At 44.0% G+C, this 12,961-nt stretch overlaps 1 protein-coding gene across 1 annotated transcript in view; it reads right to left on the minus strand.

Moving 5' to 3' along the window:
* Positions 1–180: 180 nt before the first annotated feature.
* Positions 181–12,961, minus strand: part of lrpprc (leucine-rich pentatricopeptide repeat containing) — a 53,219-nt gene continuing 40,438 nt past the window's right edge. The window contains exons 31-38 of the mRNA XM_047602576.1: positions 10,503–10,591; positions 10,213–10,417; positions 8,740–8,867; positions 8,530–8,645; positions 4,768–4,842; positions 4,047–4,131; positions 2,950–3,092; positions 181–457 (exon numbers count right to left, since the gene is read on the minus strand). Coding sequence (XP_047458532.1) covers positions 386–457; positions 2,950–3,092; positions 4,047–4,131; positions 4,768–4,842; positions 8,530–8,645; positions 8,740–8,867; positions 10,213–10,417; positions 10,503–10,591 — 913 coding nt within the window. The 3' untranslated portion in view covers positions 181–385. The remainder of the gene's footprint in view (positions 458–2,949; positions 3,093–4,046; positions 4,132–4,767; positions 4,843–8,529; positions 8,646–8,739; positions 8,868–10,212; positions 10,418–10,502; positions 10,592–12,961) is intronic.

Below are 12,961 nucleotides of genomic sequence, written 5' to 3' on the forward strand. Positions count from 1 at the left end.
GTGACACTTCCTGGAACACATTTGGTTTCAGTGGTGTAGCTAATGAACTGGCAAATGGGTTTATATGGTTCTGGTGACTTTGTGAGCAAGTGCTTCAGAATTTTATTTTGCAAACTGAACTGTGCGGTCTGCAAAACGTCTCATAAATAAAGAGATCATAGAGAGCCTAGAAACCAAGGCTGGAATCCTACCATCATTTATTAGCATAAATACTTCTGTACATTTTCAGCATCTTCAACATCACATTGGTGGACAGAGTCTTAACATCCAACAGTTACAACACAGAAGAAACACAGAATTTTTCCTCAAACAATGTTTATATATAAAAAAAAAAAAGCTAAGGAAGGAAATAGTGGGGTTTTCATGGAGGTACGGGGATGAATCTTTACTCCTCTGATGTCTGCTTGGCGTTGGCAAATTTCTCTTTCAGCTTGTCTGCATAAAACTTAAAGGACTCCTGGAAGAGAAGGAAACGAGATTCAGCAACAAACCCATTCCCAACAAAACCTGTTCACCTGTTGTATAGCCCGTGTATAGCGTGTGTGCGTGCGTTTCTATCTTGCTTCTTTCCAAAAAATTAAGCAGCACTGCGGCCCTCCTGGGTCTGTCTAAATAGTCTCCAGTCTCCAAGCAGGTTGTCTCGTTTCATCTTTAAATCCCCATTAATACACAAATAAGGGATTTGTAGCACATTCCCCAAACGCACACTTCCGTTCTCTGCCTCTGTTCCCGGCTAATTAATCAGTGTTTTGATCCACGGAAAGTGTTGTGGTGGGTGTTTTTTTTTTTTATTTTTTTTTTATTTAAGGGGGAACAAGGTGAGAGCTTTTCTGCAGATTACGCCAGCTCCTTGCAGCGCGTGTTTGCGTGTTATTGTAGTAATTAATGCCGATAAAATGGCGACGGAACGAAAGGGAGATCCTGGCGCGGGGTTCCAAGCGTTTCAAAGGGTCAGTTCAGCCTGATTGCAAAAACAAAGAAACCGCGAAATTTCTTTGCAGAAACTGTGGCGCGCGGCCGTGATTTCAACAGAGCGGCCACCTCTTAGCAGAGGGAGACGCTCGACAACAAGGAGGGGTGGAAACTTCTGAATACACAACTCTTAACCTTTCCCTCTCCTTGCAGCTCTTCGCCTCTGTTTATAAAACCCAGCAATCACTTAACTGCCCTGACATTCAGTGAATAATGCAGGAGCTTCTCTACCTTCATCCTCTTTCTCCTTCTATCTTTGTCTTGCAGGTGAGCGATGGGAAGGTAAGAGTTGAGCTTCGGCGTACACCCGCCTCGAGGGGACAGCACATCAAAGTGCTGAGGCTCAAATTGTGTTTGTGCTTGTGTGTGTGTGTGCGTGTTCGTGTCCTCTCCCAAAAATAGGGCTACATCAGCTCGCAAGACAAAATGCGGCCATAACTGGAGCGGCCACCGCGCTGACACCATCTCGCTTACACAATATATGCACTCGGAGAGCGTGGCGTGTAATTTCTGACAGTCACACAAAGCATCAACCAACGCGAGGCTCACTGCGGGCCTCGGCGGGCCGACTGCTTCTTCGCATTACTGCAGCGCACACAGACCGCGGCGCACACGCAGCGGCACGCGTTAGGGCGCACGCTGGACGGGTGCCAGCCCTGGTTAGGAGTGCTGGTGTTTGCACATAGTCCAGATTATGGTGCTCGTGTGTGCATGGTTGTATCAGTGTGGGCAGGTGTGTATATAGGGATGTGCAATTCAGAGCGTGCTAGTACACTCTGATGCATGTCGAATGGATGTATTTTACACATGTACGATATTACATTGTGTTTAATTCCCTACTTTTCAGTACTTGTTTTTCTTCCTGTTTGTAAATTTGTAATTTGGTGAAAGTTGAGTCGCAGTCGACTGATCGCCAATGAGAGAGCAAATTGTAGATGTCCGGCCTCCTTCTCTCTTTAGTGAAGCTATAATATGTTAAACTTCACTCATTTTTTTAATTTTTTTTTTTACAAACTTTGCTGTTAATAGTACTTCCTTGTAAATCCTTAAAATAAAACTATTTTAAATGACTGTTTACGTGAAGGACTAACATTGTGTTGCGCTTGGTTTATTCTCCTGTAACAGGTCTCAGCTGTAGCTGGTGCATCGGTATCGTCCTGTGGCTAAAAGGAGAGTGGGCAACTTACTGGACCAACAAGTTGTGTTAAGTTTCTCCTTAAACGATGCGATTGATTCAGTTCTGCTTATGAAATGGAAAAGTCATTATTTTTCATATTTAGGTTGAACAACGATTAGTAATTTGATTGTCTGGGTTTCATCATACTCTGAAACAATGGTTCCTAACCTGGGCTCCGCGCCCCAGAGATCACAGGGGGGACGGGCCAAAAATCTTCTGATCACCATCAGTTTTCACCCGTTTCACCCGTCACCAGATTTTAACCAGTGCTGTGTGTGTCTCGCCAAATTTATTTTTTCTCCTCCGAATTAACCTGCGTTTCTTATCGAAGTCTAACTAACTGCAAACAAAGCACATAAAAATAGTAAAAATAACAACTAATATTAAATGATAGGATGTAAAAATTTAGAGTTTCTGTATAAATTGAAGCTGAATTAAATGGATAAATTGCGAACGAATAAATGAATATGTTTCATGTATAGATGCCTCGGTTTGTGTACAGGGTCCGGGGTGGGGACCCCGCTTTTCTTAGACTCAAGTGGGGGGGGCTCCATTCATTATGATTTTATAGAAAAACAGTTAATTCTTCGTGGTGAAAAACTATTTAGGTAAAGCTTTATTTCCATTTGTGTATCTCCAGTCCAGTATCTCCACCTAACAGTGCTGCACCTTTCAGTTTTATAATATTCTTTGCCCTTTTACAGCACAAGGGCCAAAAACAAACTTTTTCAGACAATGATGCCATCTATCCATATCTTTGGTTGTGTCGATGATCTGCTGTTTTTGAGTGCGTGACTTACGGGGGGCTCGCTGAAGGGTGGGGTCTCTCCTGCTTTGTGGTAAAGCCCGGCCAGCCGCTTGAGTGACAGCTCGTCCACGACCATGCCCTCGCTCTTCATCTGTTCGTATAAAGCCTTGGCTGCCGTTAAGTTGACGTCCAGGACTGCCAGACGAGAGAGGGGGAGAGGGGGAAGTCAACAACAGAAACAAACTACGTAAGCCAACAGCACACAGGCCAATCTTTGCATTTAGCCAGTCTTTTGTCAGAAAGTTTTTTTTTTTTTTATTGGATCGGAAATGCTGCTAGTTGCATGTTTAACAGGAAGGCTGAAAAACACAGCTCCTGTGTTCTCCAGCTGTGAATGAATGAGAAAATGATCAAAATAGTTTTCAAGAATGAAGGATAATCTATCTTAGATGATACATCTGAACAGGTAAACTCATTTTCCTTCATCAGGGAAATTATCTGTAAACCTGAAAGGGTGTGCGTGGCAATGTGTTTAAAGTGATAAAATTGGGGAGGTCACTACTAAAAAAATTAAAAATAAAAAAAAGGAAAGAAAAGAAAGGAAAAAAAAATGAAAAGACAAGAAAAGAAAAAAGTACACAGACAAGGCAGAGCACAGAGGCGAGCAGAGCATCACTAATTGCTTCCCCTATGGCTGCCTTGACCAACCAACTAGCTAATGCTAATTAAATAGTCATGTCTTCTCATCTCTGGTGTGACAAGGTACGAAAGGAGGAGGACGGGAGGGTGAGAAGGTGAAATGAAAGTAAGGAGGGGAGGATGAAAGGACAAGAAAATGTAGACGAGAGTAAAAAGGTGGAGAGGACGAGAGGCGATGGAGAAAGAGGGAGGGGGAAAAAAAAAGCTGAGTGGTGGAACATGTCGAGATTAGCACGCTAGGCTAGCCAGGACAGCTAACTCATTAGAGGACATGTGTTCTTCTAACCCCTGAATGGCTGCCTGCACACACACGCACACACACAGACACACACACCTTAACCTGATGCATTCTTAATGTGTCTGTTAACGTTGCCTTATCCACAGACCAGCGAGCCTCCATAAGAGCCACTCAGGCCTCGTGTAAGAGTGCGCGTCGATGCCTCGTCTTACCGTGACATTTCATCAGGTACGGGTACAACACCTCCTTCTCAACGAAGTCTGGAATCAGGCTCAGCAGGTTATTGATCTTCCCGATCTGTCCGAAAAAAATCGGGTTCATTTACAGACCGGAAGAACTCTTTTTGCAAAAGTGAGGATTCGTCACTATGTTACACAGTTTTGTTCCAGTTCACTAAACGGGAGAGGCCTTACAGTCAAAACGGAAACTTTTCTTATTAAAATAATAAGACTTAGACTTTAATGAGGGAAATTACCTGATCAGCTTAGCACATGAAAGAAACACTCTTAAAACAAGTAAAAAGAAAGATTAAATATAATAAGATTAGATTAAAATAAAATTAAAAATAAGTAATACAGTAAACAGTGTAATCAAACAAAATCATAGAAATAATATAAAAGCTCTGCAAGTTAGAGGGAGGACGCTGTTGGAAATAACACGCTGAGCAGTTAAGGTAAACTTTTCTCAGAGTTTCTCAAAGCGCTTCCTGATTGTCACTTTTGCATTTGACTTGATAAAAAATTACAATTGCATCTTTTCCACATAAGTATTTTCCAATAGCCGTGGATGTTCAGACTGGCTCTGTGGGTAGAAGCTTTGACTTTTATTTTTAGCACTTCACAAAACGGCACCGAGGTATCCCCAAATGCCATCACTCAACCCACTTTAAAAATGCAGCTTCTAAAGAGAAGAAATGCTGACGCGTCATCTCACCTCTCCAGGATTCTGAGTCTTCTTGGACACGAAGGACAGCAACACTTGCTTCTGTTCAGCCAGGGCATTAACACGCTGTGTCAGGAAGATAAAACAGGACACATGTGAGAGATAGCATCTGATCCTCTTCACCTCTTTTTCGACACCAAGACTCTCCAGCCTGTGTTCTTCATATAGGCAGAGTATGTAAACACGCACGCACTCCAACACATCCTAGGGCCGCGCTCGGGCTAAAGGATAATTATGGATTTGATAACTACTCGTTTCTTTATGAATTTAAATGTATAGCACTATTCACATCAGGAAGCATAATTATCATCACTTAGTCACACTAAAGGCCATCTCTGCTAACTCAATGGAAACGTAAGTACAGGCTGAGGGCGAGCTGCTCGCTGTACGATGGCCTCCCATTCAGCTTCAGACTTTAATCAATTAGTGGACGACGGGAAGTAAAAGAAACGGATCGTAAACAGGCCAGACAGCCAGTGGTTATAAATAAACTGCGTCAGCCTCAGTAGTTCTTTCTGGTGGTTTTTCTACATCAGCCATCAGTTGTCTGCGGCCGTTTCTTGGTTTTCAGCGGCCGAAATATAAAGCGGCGTGAGCAGAGGGACGTAACGTGGAGTTTGAGGTGCAGATGAATCCCTTTACGTTTACCCCGGGCAACACAGAGACATTTTTCATTAGGGTTCTGGCTCCTTTTTAGATTTTGCAAAAGATATTCAGCGCAGTGACAGAAATTCAGAAATGTTTCATGAGGAATATCTGGAAACCTATAGCCGCCCGTTGGCAGCCAGTTAACCTGCGCATGACTGCTTGTAATAAAAACAGACACAATATAGAGTGTGTGCAGGAGACGCATTAACACCGCTGCGCTCTGAGCGAGTATATTCCCTTGGCTGAGCAGCAATAAGGTCCGATTACTAGCCAGTCGTAAACTAACGTGTTTTACTCCTTCGCCGCCTCGTACAGAATTAAAAGCGAGTGGCCTATAAGGCTTTTAACACACACACACACACACACACACACACACACACACACACACACACACACACACACACACACACACACACACACACACACACACACACACACACCACACACCACACACCACACACAGGGAGCAAGCTCCTGCCTTTCGTCACTAAGTGGCAGAATGGCTTTAGTACAATCAGGCAATTAGACCCACACTATTCCACTTCACTCTTTGGAGCAACTTTGCTCCACGCCCGCACTCATTCTTCTGTGTTTTTTTTTTCCTCCCTTGCCACATCAGCCATTCCCAACCAGGTCTACCGTCTCCACCGTTCCTCGCCTACGCCGTCTAAAAGCTCTGGATACCCAGGGACCGCTTCCCGCTTCTCCTCAATGTCGTGAACTATCACGCACGCATTTGTAGTTGTAGACCAGGCCGCGGAAGAGCCCCGGCTAACCACGGACTTCATCCTGATCGTCTTGTCGTCATTGTAGTCTGCTTGCCTACGTAAAAGCTTTTCAGAGTTTTGGACCTGCTTCACTTGGTGGAGATGACGGGATGCAGGAGTCGGGCTGTAACCCCACAGTGAACCTGAATAAGTGGCTTGGAGGGAGGAGGGAGGAGTCAGGAAGACCAAAAAACATGGCACAGTTCTTCCTGTGTCATGTCGAACTTAAGCCACATTTGTGCTTCTGCACAGGGTTTACAACATAGCCTTACGGGCACTTCCCCAAAAACGTGATTAGTTGAATTATATGACCTTGCCCTCATCTCTCAGTGCTTGAACGAGCACAGGAATCACTTTTATTAGTCGAGCTGCTTGGTTCCAGTTGCCATTATTTGCCAAATTACAGAAGGATACCGACACCCCGGCGCCTTTTCTACTTCCATTTAATGTAATTATTTCTTTTATGGTTATTAGACCTTGAACTGTGAGAAATTAAAAGTTACATTAGAAATATCCTCTTTCTCTGCTCTCGCCTTTTAAAATTAAAACCTGACAATCTACATAAATGTAAGGCGGACAGGGAGTGGAAAGAAAGCAAAGACGTATATTATAGGTTTAAAATGGCTTAACCGTAGTTCACGTTTAAATAGTAATAACGATGGGAGTAGCACGTAACGTATCTGTTCATTAACATGCATGTTAGTCAGACATCCCTGTTTAAAGATTAAGAGGGATAATCACTCAAGATGTCATGGAGAGATCATTTCTCAGCCGACAGTGGTTTCTATACATATATACGTATACATCTGTCTGTCTGTGGAGAGCAGTTATACAGTCCACAGACAGACGGACCAAAAGATGTACGTAGCATAATGTCTATCTGCTACGCCCAAACCACTAATGTAGCTGTGGGTGGGAAAAAAAACAACATATTGGGTTTGCTCTTGTTGTTTAATTGTCCAGTGGAAGTTCACATATTGAAAAACCTGTTCATACCCAAGTGTTTAATATTGGATGAAAGAATATTCAGTAGAAACACACTGTGAATTTGCTGTATACATGTCCTAAAACCCCTATTTATCAGATATTCTGCATTTAGGAGAAAGGCCTGGTTATAATCGGTCATCATATATGGAATAATGGCAGAGTGGATGTGTGCAGCTCCTAAAGTCCAGTAAACAGACTTTGGAGAAAGGGAAACTACATCAGGGTGATGTCTTCATCTAAATGTCTCTCTCTTAGATTTTTTTTGACCTCCTATGTGTCTTTGGCCTCTCCATCCTTCCTCCAGTCATCCAGCTGCTACATATTCATGTCCCTGGGCTCAATACAGAGTCATTGAGCTGTAATATATGAACTGTGTTAAATAAGTGAAGTAGTAGGAGGCCAGCTTCAGACCAGCATACTCAGCGGTGAAATGTGGGCAAAAAATTCCTGACGTAAATGTCAGGCACGATGAATAAATCAAAGATTGCTGCGGCAGAGCGTCTCCCGGCTTCACCGGGGTCTGACAACTGGACGGAGGCTGCTGGGAGTTGTAATGGACTAAATACATCACCAGGTCCCCTGTTAGTCGTTTCTTTCCTTTTTGGCAGATTTTAATTACTTTGGTATTATAATTTAAAAGGTAGTCGAGTGCAAAGCAGCGAAATGGGAAGTGTGTACAAGGAGCAAAATGCTTCAAAATGATTTAAAATTTATTTAAAGTGGTTACCAAAAGTTTTTTTTTTTTTTTAAGTTTAATATGTAATTCACAGATCCGTCTTCACTGTGTGCAGATTTTACTTTCCCTCCAAGATTAACAATTAAAACCTCAGCAGGTCATGATTGGTGCGATATGAAAGTGAAAAAGCAATATAGAAACAGCTTGGGTTTTTACCCAGGAACAACATTCACAGCTGTTGTTCTCATTTCGGAGGCTGTGGTTTGTAGCACTCTTGAATTATCTTGTGTTTTACCAACACATGTTTCTATTGAGAAAGGAAAATGACCTGGTGTCCCTCAGACCAACGGTGCCCCAGAAAGGGATCAACGACTGAAAGAAAATGCACCTAAAAAAAAAACACGTGTCAGGTTACATCCTGCTGGGGATGTCTGCTGCCATCAAGGAATGTCACTGCTATGGGGTGGGGGTGTGTGGTCTGGTCTGGTCTGGTCTAGGTGGGTGCTACATGTCTAAGTAACATCCACATTAATGCCAGGTCCAAAAGTTTCCCAGCAGAACATATTGTCACAAGATGGTGTTATTTACTTCTCCTGTGGTAATGTTATGGCTGATCGATATATATCTGGCTCTCACCCTTACAGCTCTAGAGCGTCCACACACTCATATACTTACAGCCAGCATGAATTTGGCGTCCTCTACTTTGTCCATGTCCAGCAGCTGGAGGAAGAGGTCTGAAGCCGGCCTGTAGCAGGCGAAGTGGTTGGCTAGTCGCTCTGCCATAGCACTCACTGCAACACACACACATCAGCCAGTGGTTACTCTGCATGTGGTTTCATCTTCTGTATTTATATACACGTTATGCGCCGCGTGCGTGCGCCTTACACTTGTCTAAGGCTTGGTCGTGGCCGTCTTCCATGACCTTTCTGAAGACGAACGACATACTGGGATGTGTGCTTTTGGGGCTGGTGTAAATTCCCTCCAACAACTCGACGGCTGAATCCACATCACCACTGAAGACGGGAGGTGGGAAGAAGTGAGATTAGTTCATCTACTGGAGATCAAAACTACAACCGGTAACCGGTACACGTGGACTCACAACTTCAAAGAGTTGTGTTACATTCAGTGAAAATGTTTTCTGAACTACAGACATTTCAGGATTCAGTGGGAATAAAATATGCAAAGAAGCAAAGAATACATGATGAAATCAAAGAATAAAACTTCTCCCACACATTTTTTTTTTAGGTTTGGAAAATGTTCTGAATTCAATATATATATATATATATACAAACACATCCTAGTGAGTGCAAATCGTTCGTCCACTAGTACTGTGAAATGTTTTTTTTTTTGCTGATGTTGCCACAACCAAACAAAGCCTGCACACCAAAAGCACTGCAAATTTAAAAAAAAAAAAAAGAAAAAAAAGAAAAACTCAATCTGGCAACCCGGCCTCTCCACTAACACTTCACGCTCCCTGCTCCCTCCCCACCGCCACCAGTCGTAATGAATATTTAACTTACACGGTGTGTGTGCGTGTATCACTGTGTATGTATAGCGCGGGCGTCCAGAGGTGGGGGGGGGGGGGGGACATATCTACGCTGATTGTTGCGACTGGGACCGTCTGAATAATTCAGCGGCGGGCCCCTCTAAATGTGGCGCTCTGCTTTCGGGGCCTGCTTGCCTTTTCCGCAGCAGCTCTTAACCAGTCAGCTTGACTCAGATACGCCGGGGAAGCACGTGTCAGAGAGGCTCAGAGCGGCGCTCCGGAGGTCAGGGTTCAAGCTGACAGGCCCGCGCCGCAATGGCCAATCAGGCGTGAGGTTCTTCAACTTCCTGCTGTCCCTCCGAGTTGGCACGGGGACGCTGGTGTTTCGAGCTGGGGGGACAACGCTAATGCGGCAGGCGGCACAATGAAACTTTGATGCGCAATGTGTTTTTTTTATTTATTTTGATCTCTCTTGTTTGAGACGAAGCAGCAGTGGAGGATGGGTGTTTTCACGACATTAAAAGGAATACATGAATAATCCGGTTACGCCCGTGTTTCCTATTTGTACTCGACGCTCCGCTCGCTCTGCAAGCTCTTACTTTAAGAGCGTGTCGGCCTGGCTCTCGTCTCACACTGCTCCCGGTGCCGCATTAAACTGCTTATGTCTGTTTAACAGTGTTTACACAATGGTTTAAAACATTCACACTGGACCGTGTTGAAATAATATTTTGCTCACGGAGCCTGCAGTCACACGGAACAACCTCCTCAAAACACCAGATGTGCCCAAATATAACTGGTAACAGGTAAACTGTTATGATCTCTAGATGTGGCTACAGGCTCGTTTGTAGACACATCTCCACGCGTAGACTCACTTCTTGATGTGTGCCAGGGCTATGTTGTTGGTGATCACCATGCTGGACAGGTTAAGGTGTGGGCCCAGCTTCTTCACCACCTCCTCCACTTCCTGGATCCCTGACACGTCGCCATGGACACCCAGGCTCTGGACGAGTCTGGTGACGGAGATACGCGAGGGCACCTGGTCCAACTCGATAATTGCCTTCAGCTTCTCGAGACCATCTGAGGAGGGCGTAGGGAGAAGTTTGTGAGCGCGCGAATGAAACGACACGTTCCCGTGCGTTTAGCGTCCACGTGCGGCTCTTACCTCTGGGCTGGCCTTTCGCGGAGCAGGTAATGATGAACAAATTGGAGGCGATGGCGCTCATCTTGAAGTCTGCCACACGAGACTTGGCCCTGAAAAAGAGACATAGTATATATATATACATAGTATATACAGTATATATTGCGTCACCGCCTGTGAACAACATGATTTTGCCAATATGTTGAAAACGATGAGGATAAAAGGTCAGAATCTTTATCGTAAATATTACCACAAATATTCTTTAGGTATTTAAGTCACTGAATTAGGTCAAAAACAGATGTTCCCATGTAGTAATTCTCATCTGGGTGCTTTTTTTTTTTTTTTTTTGATTGGGCTTTTCAGGAAGTGAAACTGTCAGATTATCTGCACAAATAACGGACAATAAGAAAAGCTTCACTGTATTCTACATGTCGACTAGAGGAAGTCTTTATTTATAAGAGGTGTTGTGTGTCACGTAATCCGAACGCGGGATGGGATGTTCCTATAGACGTCATGTGAGATTTTATCCATATCTGAGCAACGATATTAAAAAAAGAAAAAAAAAGTACATTATTTGTAACTTTAAAGCTTATAGAGCACCACTAAAAGCAACTCTTGGTAATCTGTGATGACTGCGTAACCGTCTGTGTGGCGTCTTAGGCTTTGAACTGTTGAATGGTGACCCATTATGAGGCATCACATTTAGAAAAGCATTAAAGTCGCCAGAGACGGTGGGGATAAACACATGAGCTGAAAGACACAAGACGGACCAGACAATAGGAACAAATCTGATTGACGGCAAGTCTGAGCCTCTAGTAAAGCGCCTGCTGTGACCTGAAAATAATACAGACATCAAGCAGCTGATTGATGTTGTTATATATATATATATATACATATATGATGTTCATTCCTGCTGTGCTCCCCACATGTGAGCAGTGAGGCCTTGGGGAGTTGCTCCCGCTCTCCATCCCTTTCTCCTTCCTTCCCTCCGTCTGTCTGTCTATCTGCTGTCCTTTTCAGTCCTCCTCCTTTTCATTTCTTTGCCACTAAAACCTCAATCAAGCTTGCCTCCTGCCTTTTTTTTATTTCTTTATTTATTTTTTTTTACTTATTATTATAGCCCTGCAACCAGATTAATCCGTCCGCTCAATTGAGCATCAGGCTGGCAATCCTTATCGCCGCTGCGACACCAGGCCAAGCAGCATCCGGCAGCTGCTGTGACAGGGTCACCGCCAAGATTGGAGAAGTAACAGGGTCGCCGACGGATTGCCGCGGAGACCGAGCAGTGGGGGGAGCGGGGTCAGAATTATTCTTATCAGGTGGGAGAAAATCTCTAGAAGCTGCCCCTCACTTGCCTTGTTCCCCATCACACACACCCTCTCCTTCAAGGGGTATTGCGCTTCGGCCAATGAATCCACCTCTTCCTCTCTCTCCCTCTCTCACATCATCATCATCACTCTCTCCCCCCAATCCCTTAATCTCACCATAAGCACCCCGCTGCTCAATTCTGTACAGATTACCCAAAAACAAACACACACCCACACGCACCAAGAATTAATGCCTATAGCGTCTTCATTATCCCTCTACGTGATTAAATCTAGCCCTCCTCCCCTCGTTCACTCTTCTCTTCCCATTTAGCTCTTTTTTATCTCCATCCTTTCCTTCCCATTTCCATCTTTCCCCGAGTCTCCGCTCAGCTCATTTCACTTTTCATTAAGAGTGCAGATAAACTAAGCTTTTATCCAGGCAGGGAAGCCATAAACCAATTCAAACACAGGCTGGAGATGGGTTATCACTCGTGCTGCCTTGTGCTTGTTGAAACACGGGCCTAAATTTGATATGATTATTTCTCATAATATAAGAGAGCGAACCCATGTAGAGAGCTGAAAACAAGGCAAAGACTGATAGTGTAATAGATGTTTTTACATGTTTTTTTTTCCTTTCTGTACAAATTACTGACTGCATCTCCCCTTTCAGTGCATGTCATTATGTCATTATCTTAACTCTGTGTATTCCTCCGCGGAAAGAAAGCGATATAAAAAAAAGGGGACAAAGGGAGAGAAGGGAAGAGGAAGATCTAAAAAGACAAACAGGAGAGAAGATGAGCTCTGTGCCGAGCTCAGACTTCTAATGCCCCTGTCTGTCTATCCATTTGTCTCCAGGCACGCCCCGATACGGCCCCAGTAACACAACAACGCATGATACATTACTAATTGGAAGAAGATGGATGTTTCTGCACTAAATCACCTGATTCCCAGAAAACCAAAATTAATCTGTACATGTGAGAGTGTGTGTGTGTGTGTGTGTTTCTTGGGGCTTAGTAAGAACCATTGTTCATATCCAGCAGGGCTGACTGTGTTAACAATCACTTTATAATCCCCACGTCTGCTTAGGAGCTGTAGTTTCAGCCTGAGGTGATCCGCTGCCTCCGACAGGGGAAGCAGCAGAGCATTAACCACACTACATGTTGAATTCTTTTATAC

This window comes from Mugil cephalus, chromosome 13, assembly GCF_022458985.1.
Source record: "Mugil cephalus isolate CIBA_MC_2020 chromosome 13, CIBA_Mcephalus_1.1, whole genome shotgun sequence".
Taxonomy (NCBI): domain Eukaryota; kingdom Metazoa; phylum Chordata; class Actinopteri; order Mugiliformes; family Mugilidae; genus Mugil; species Mugil cephalus.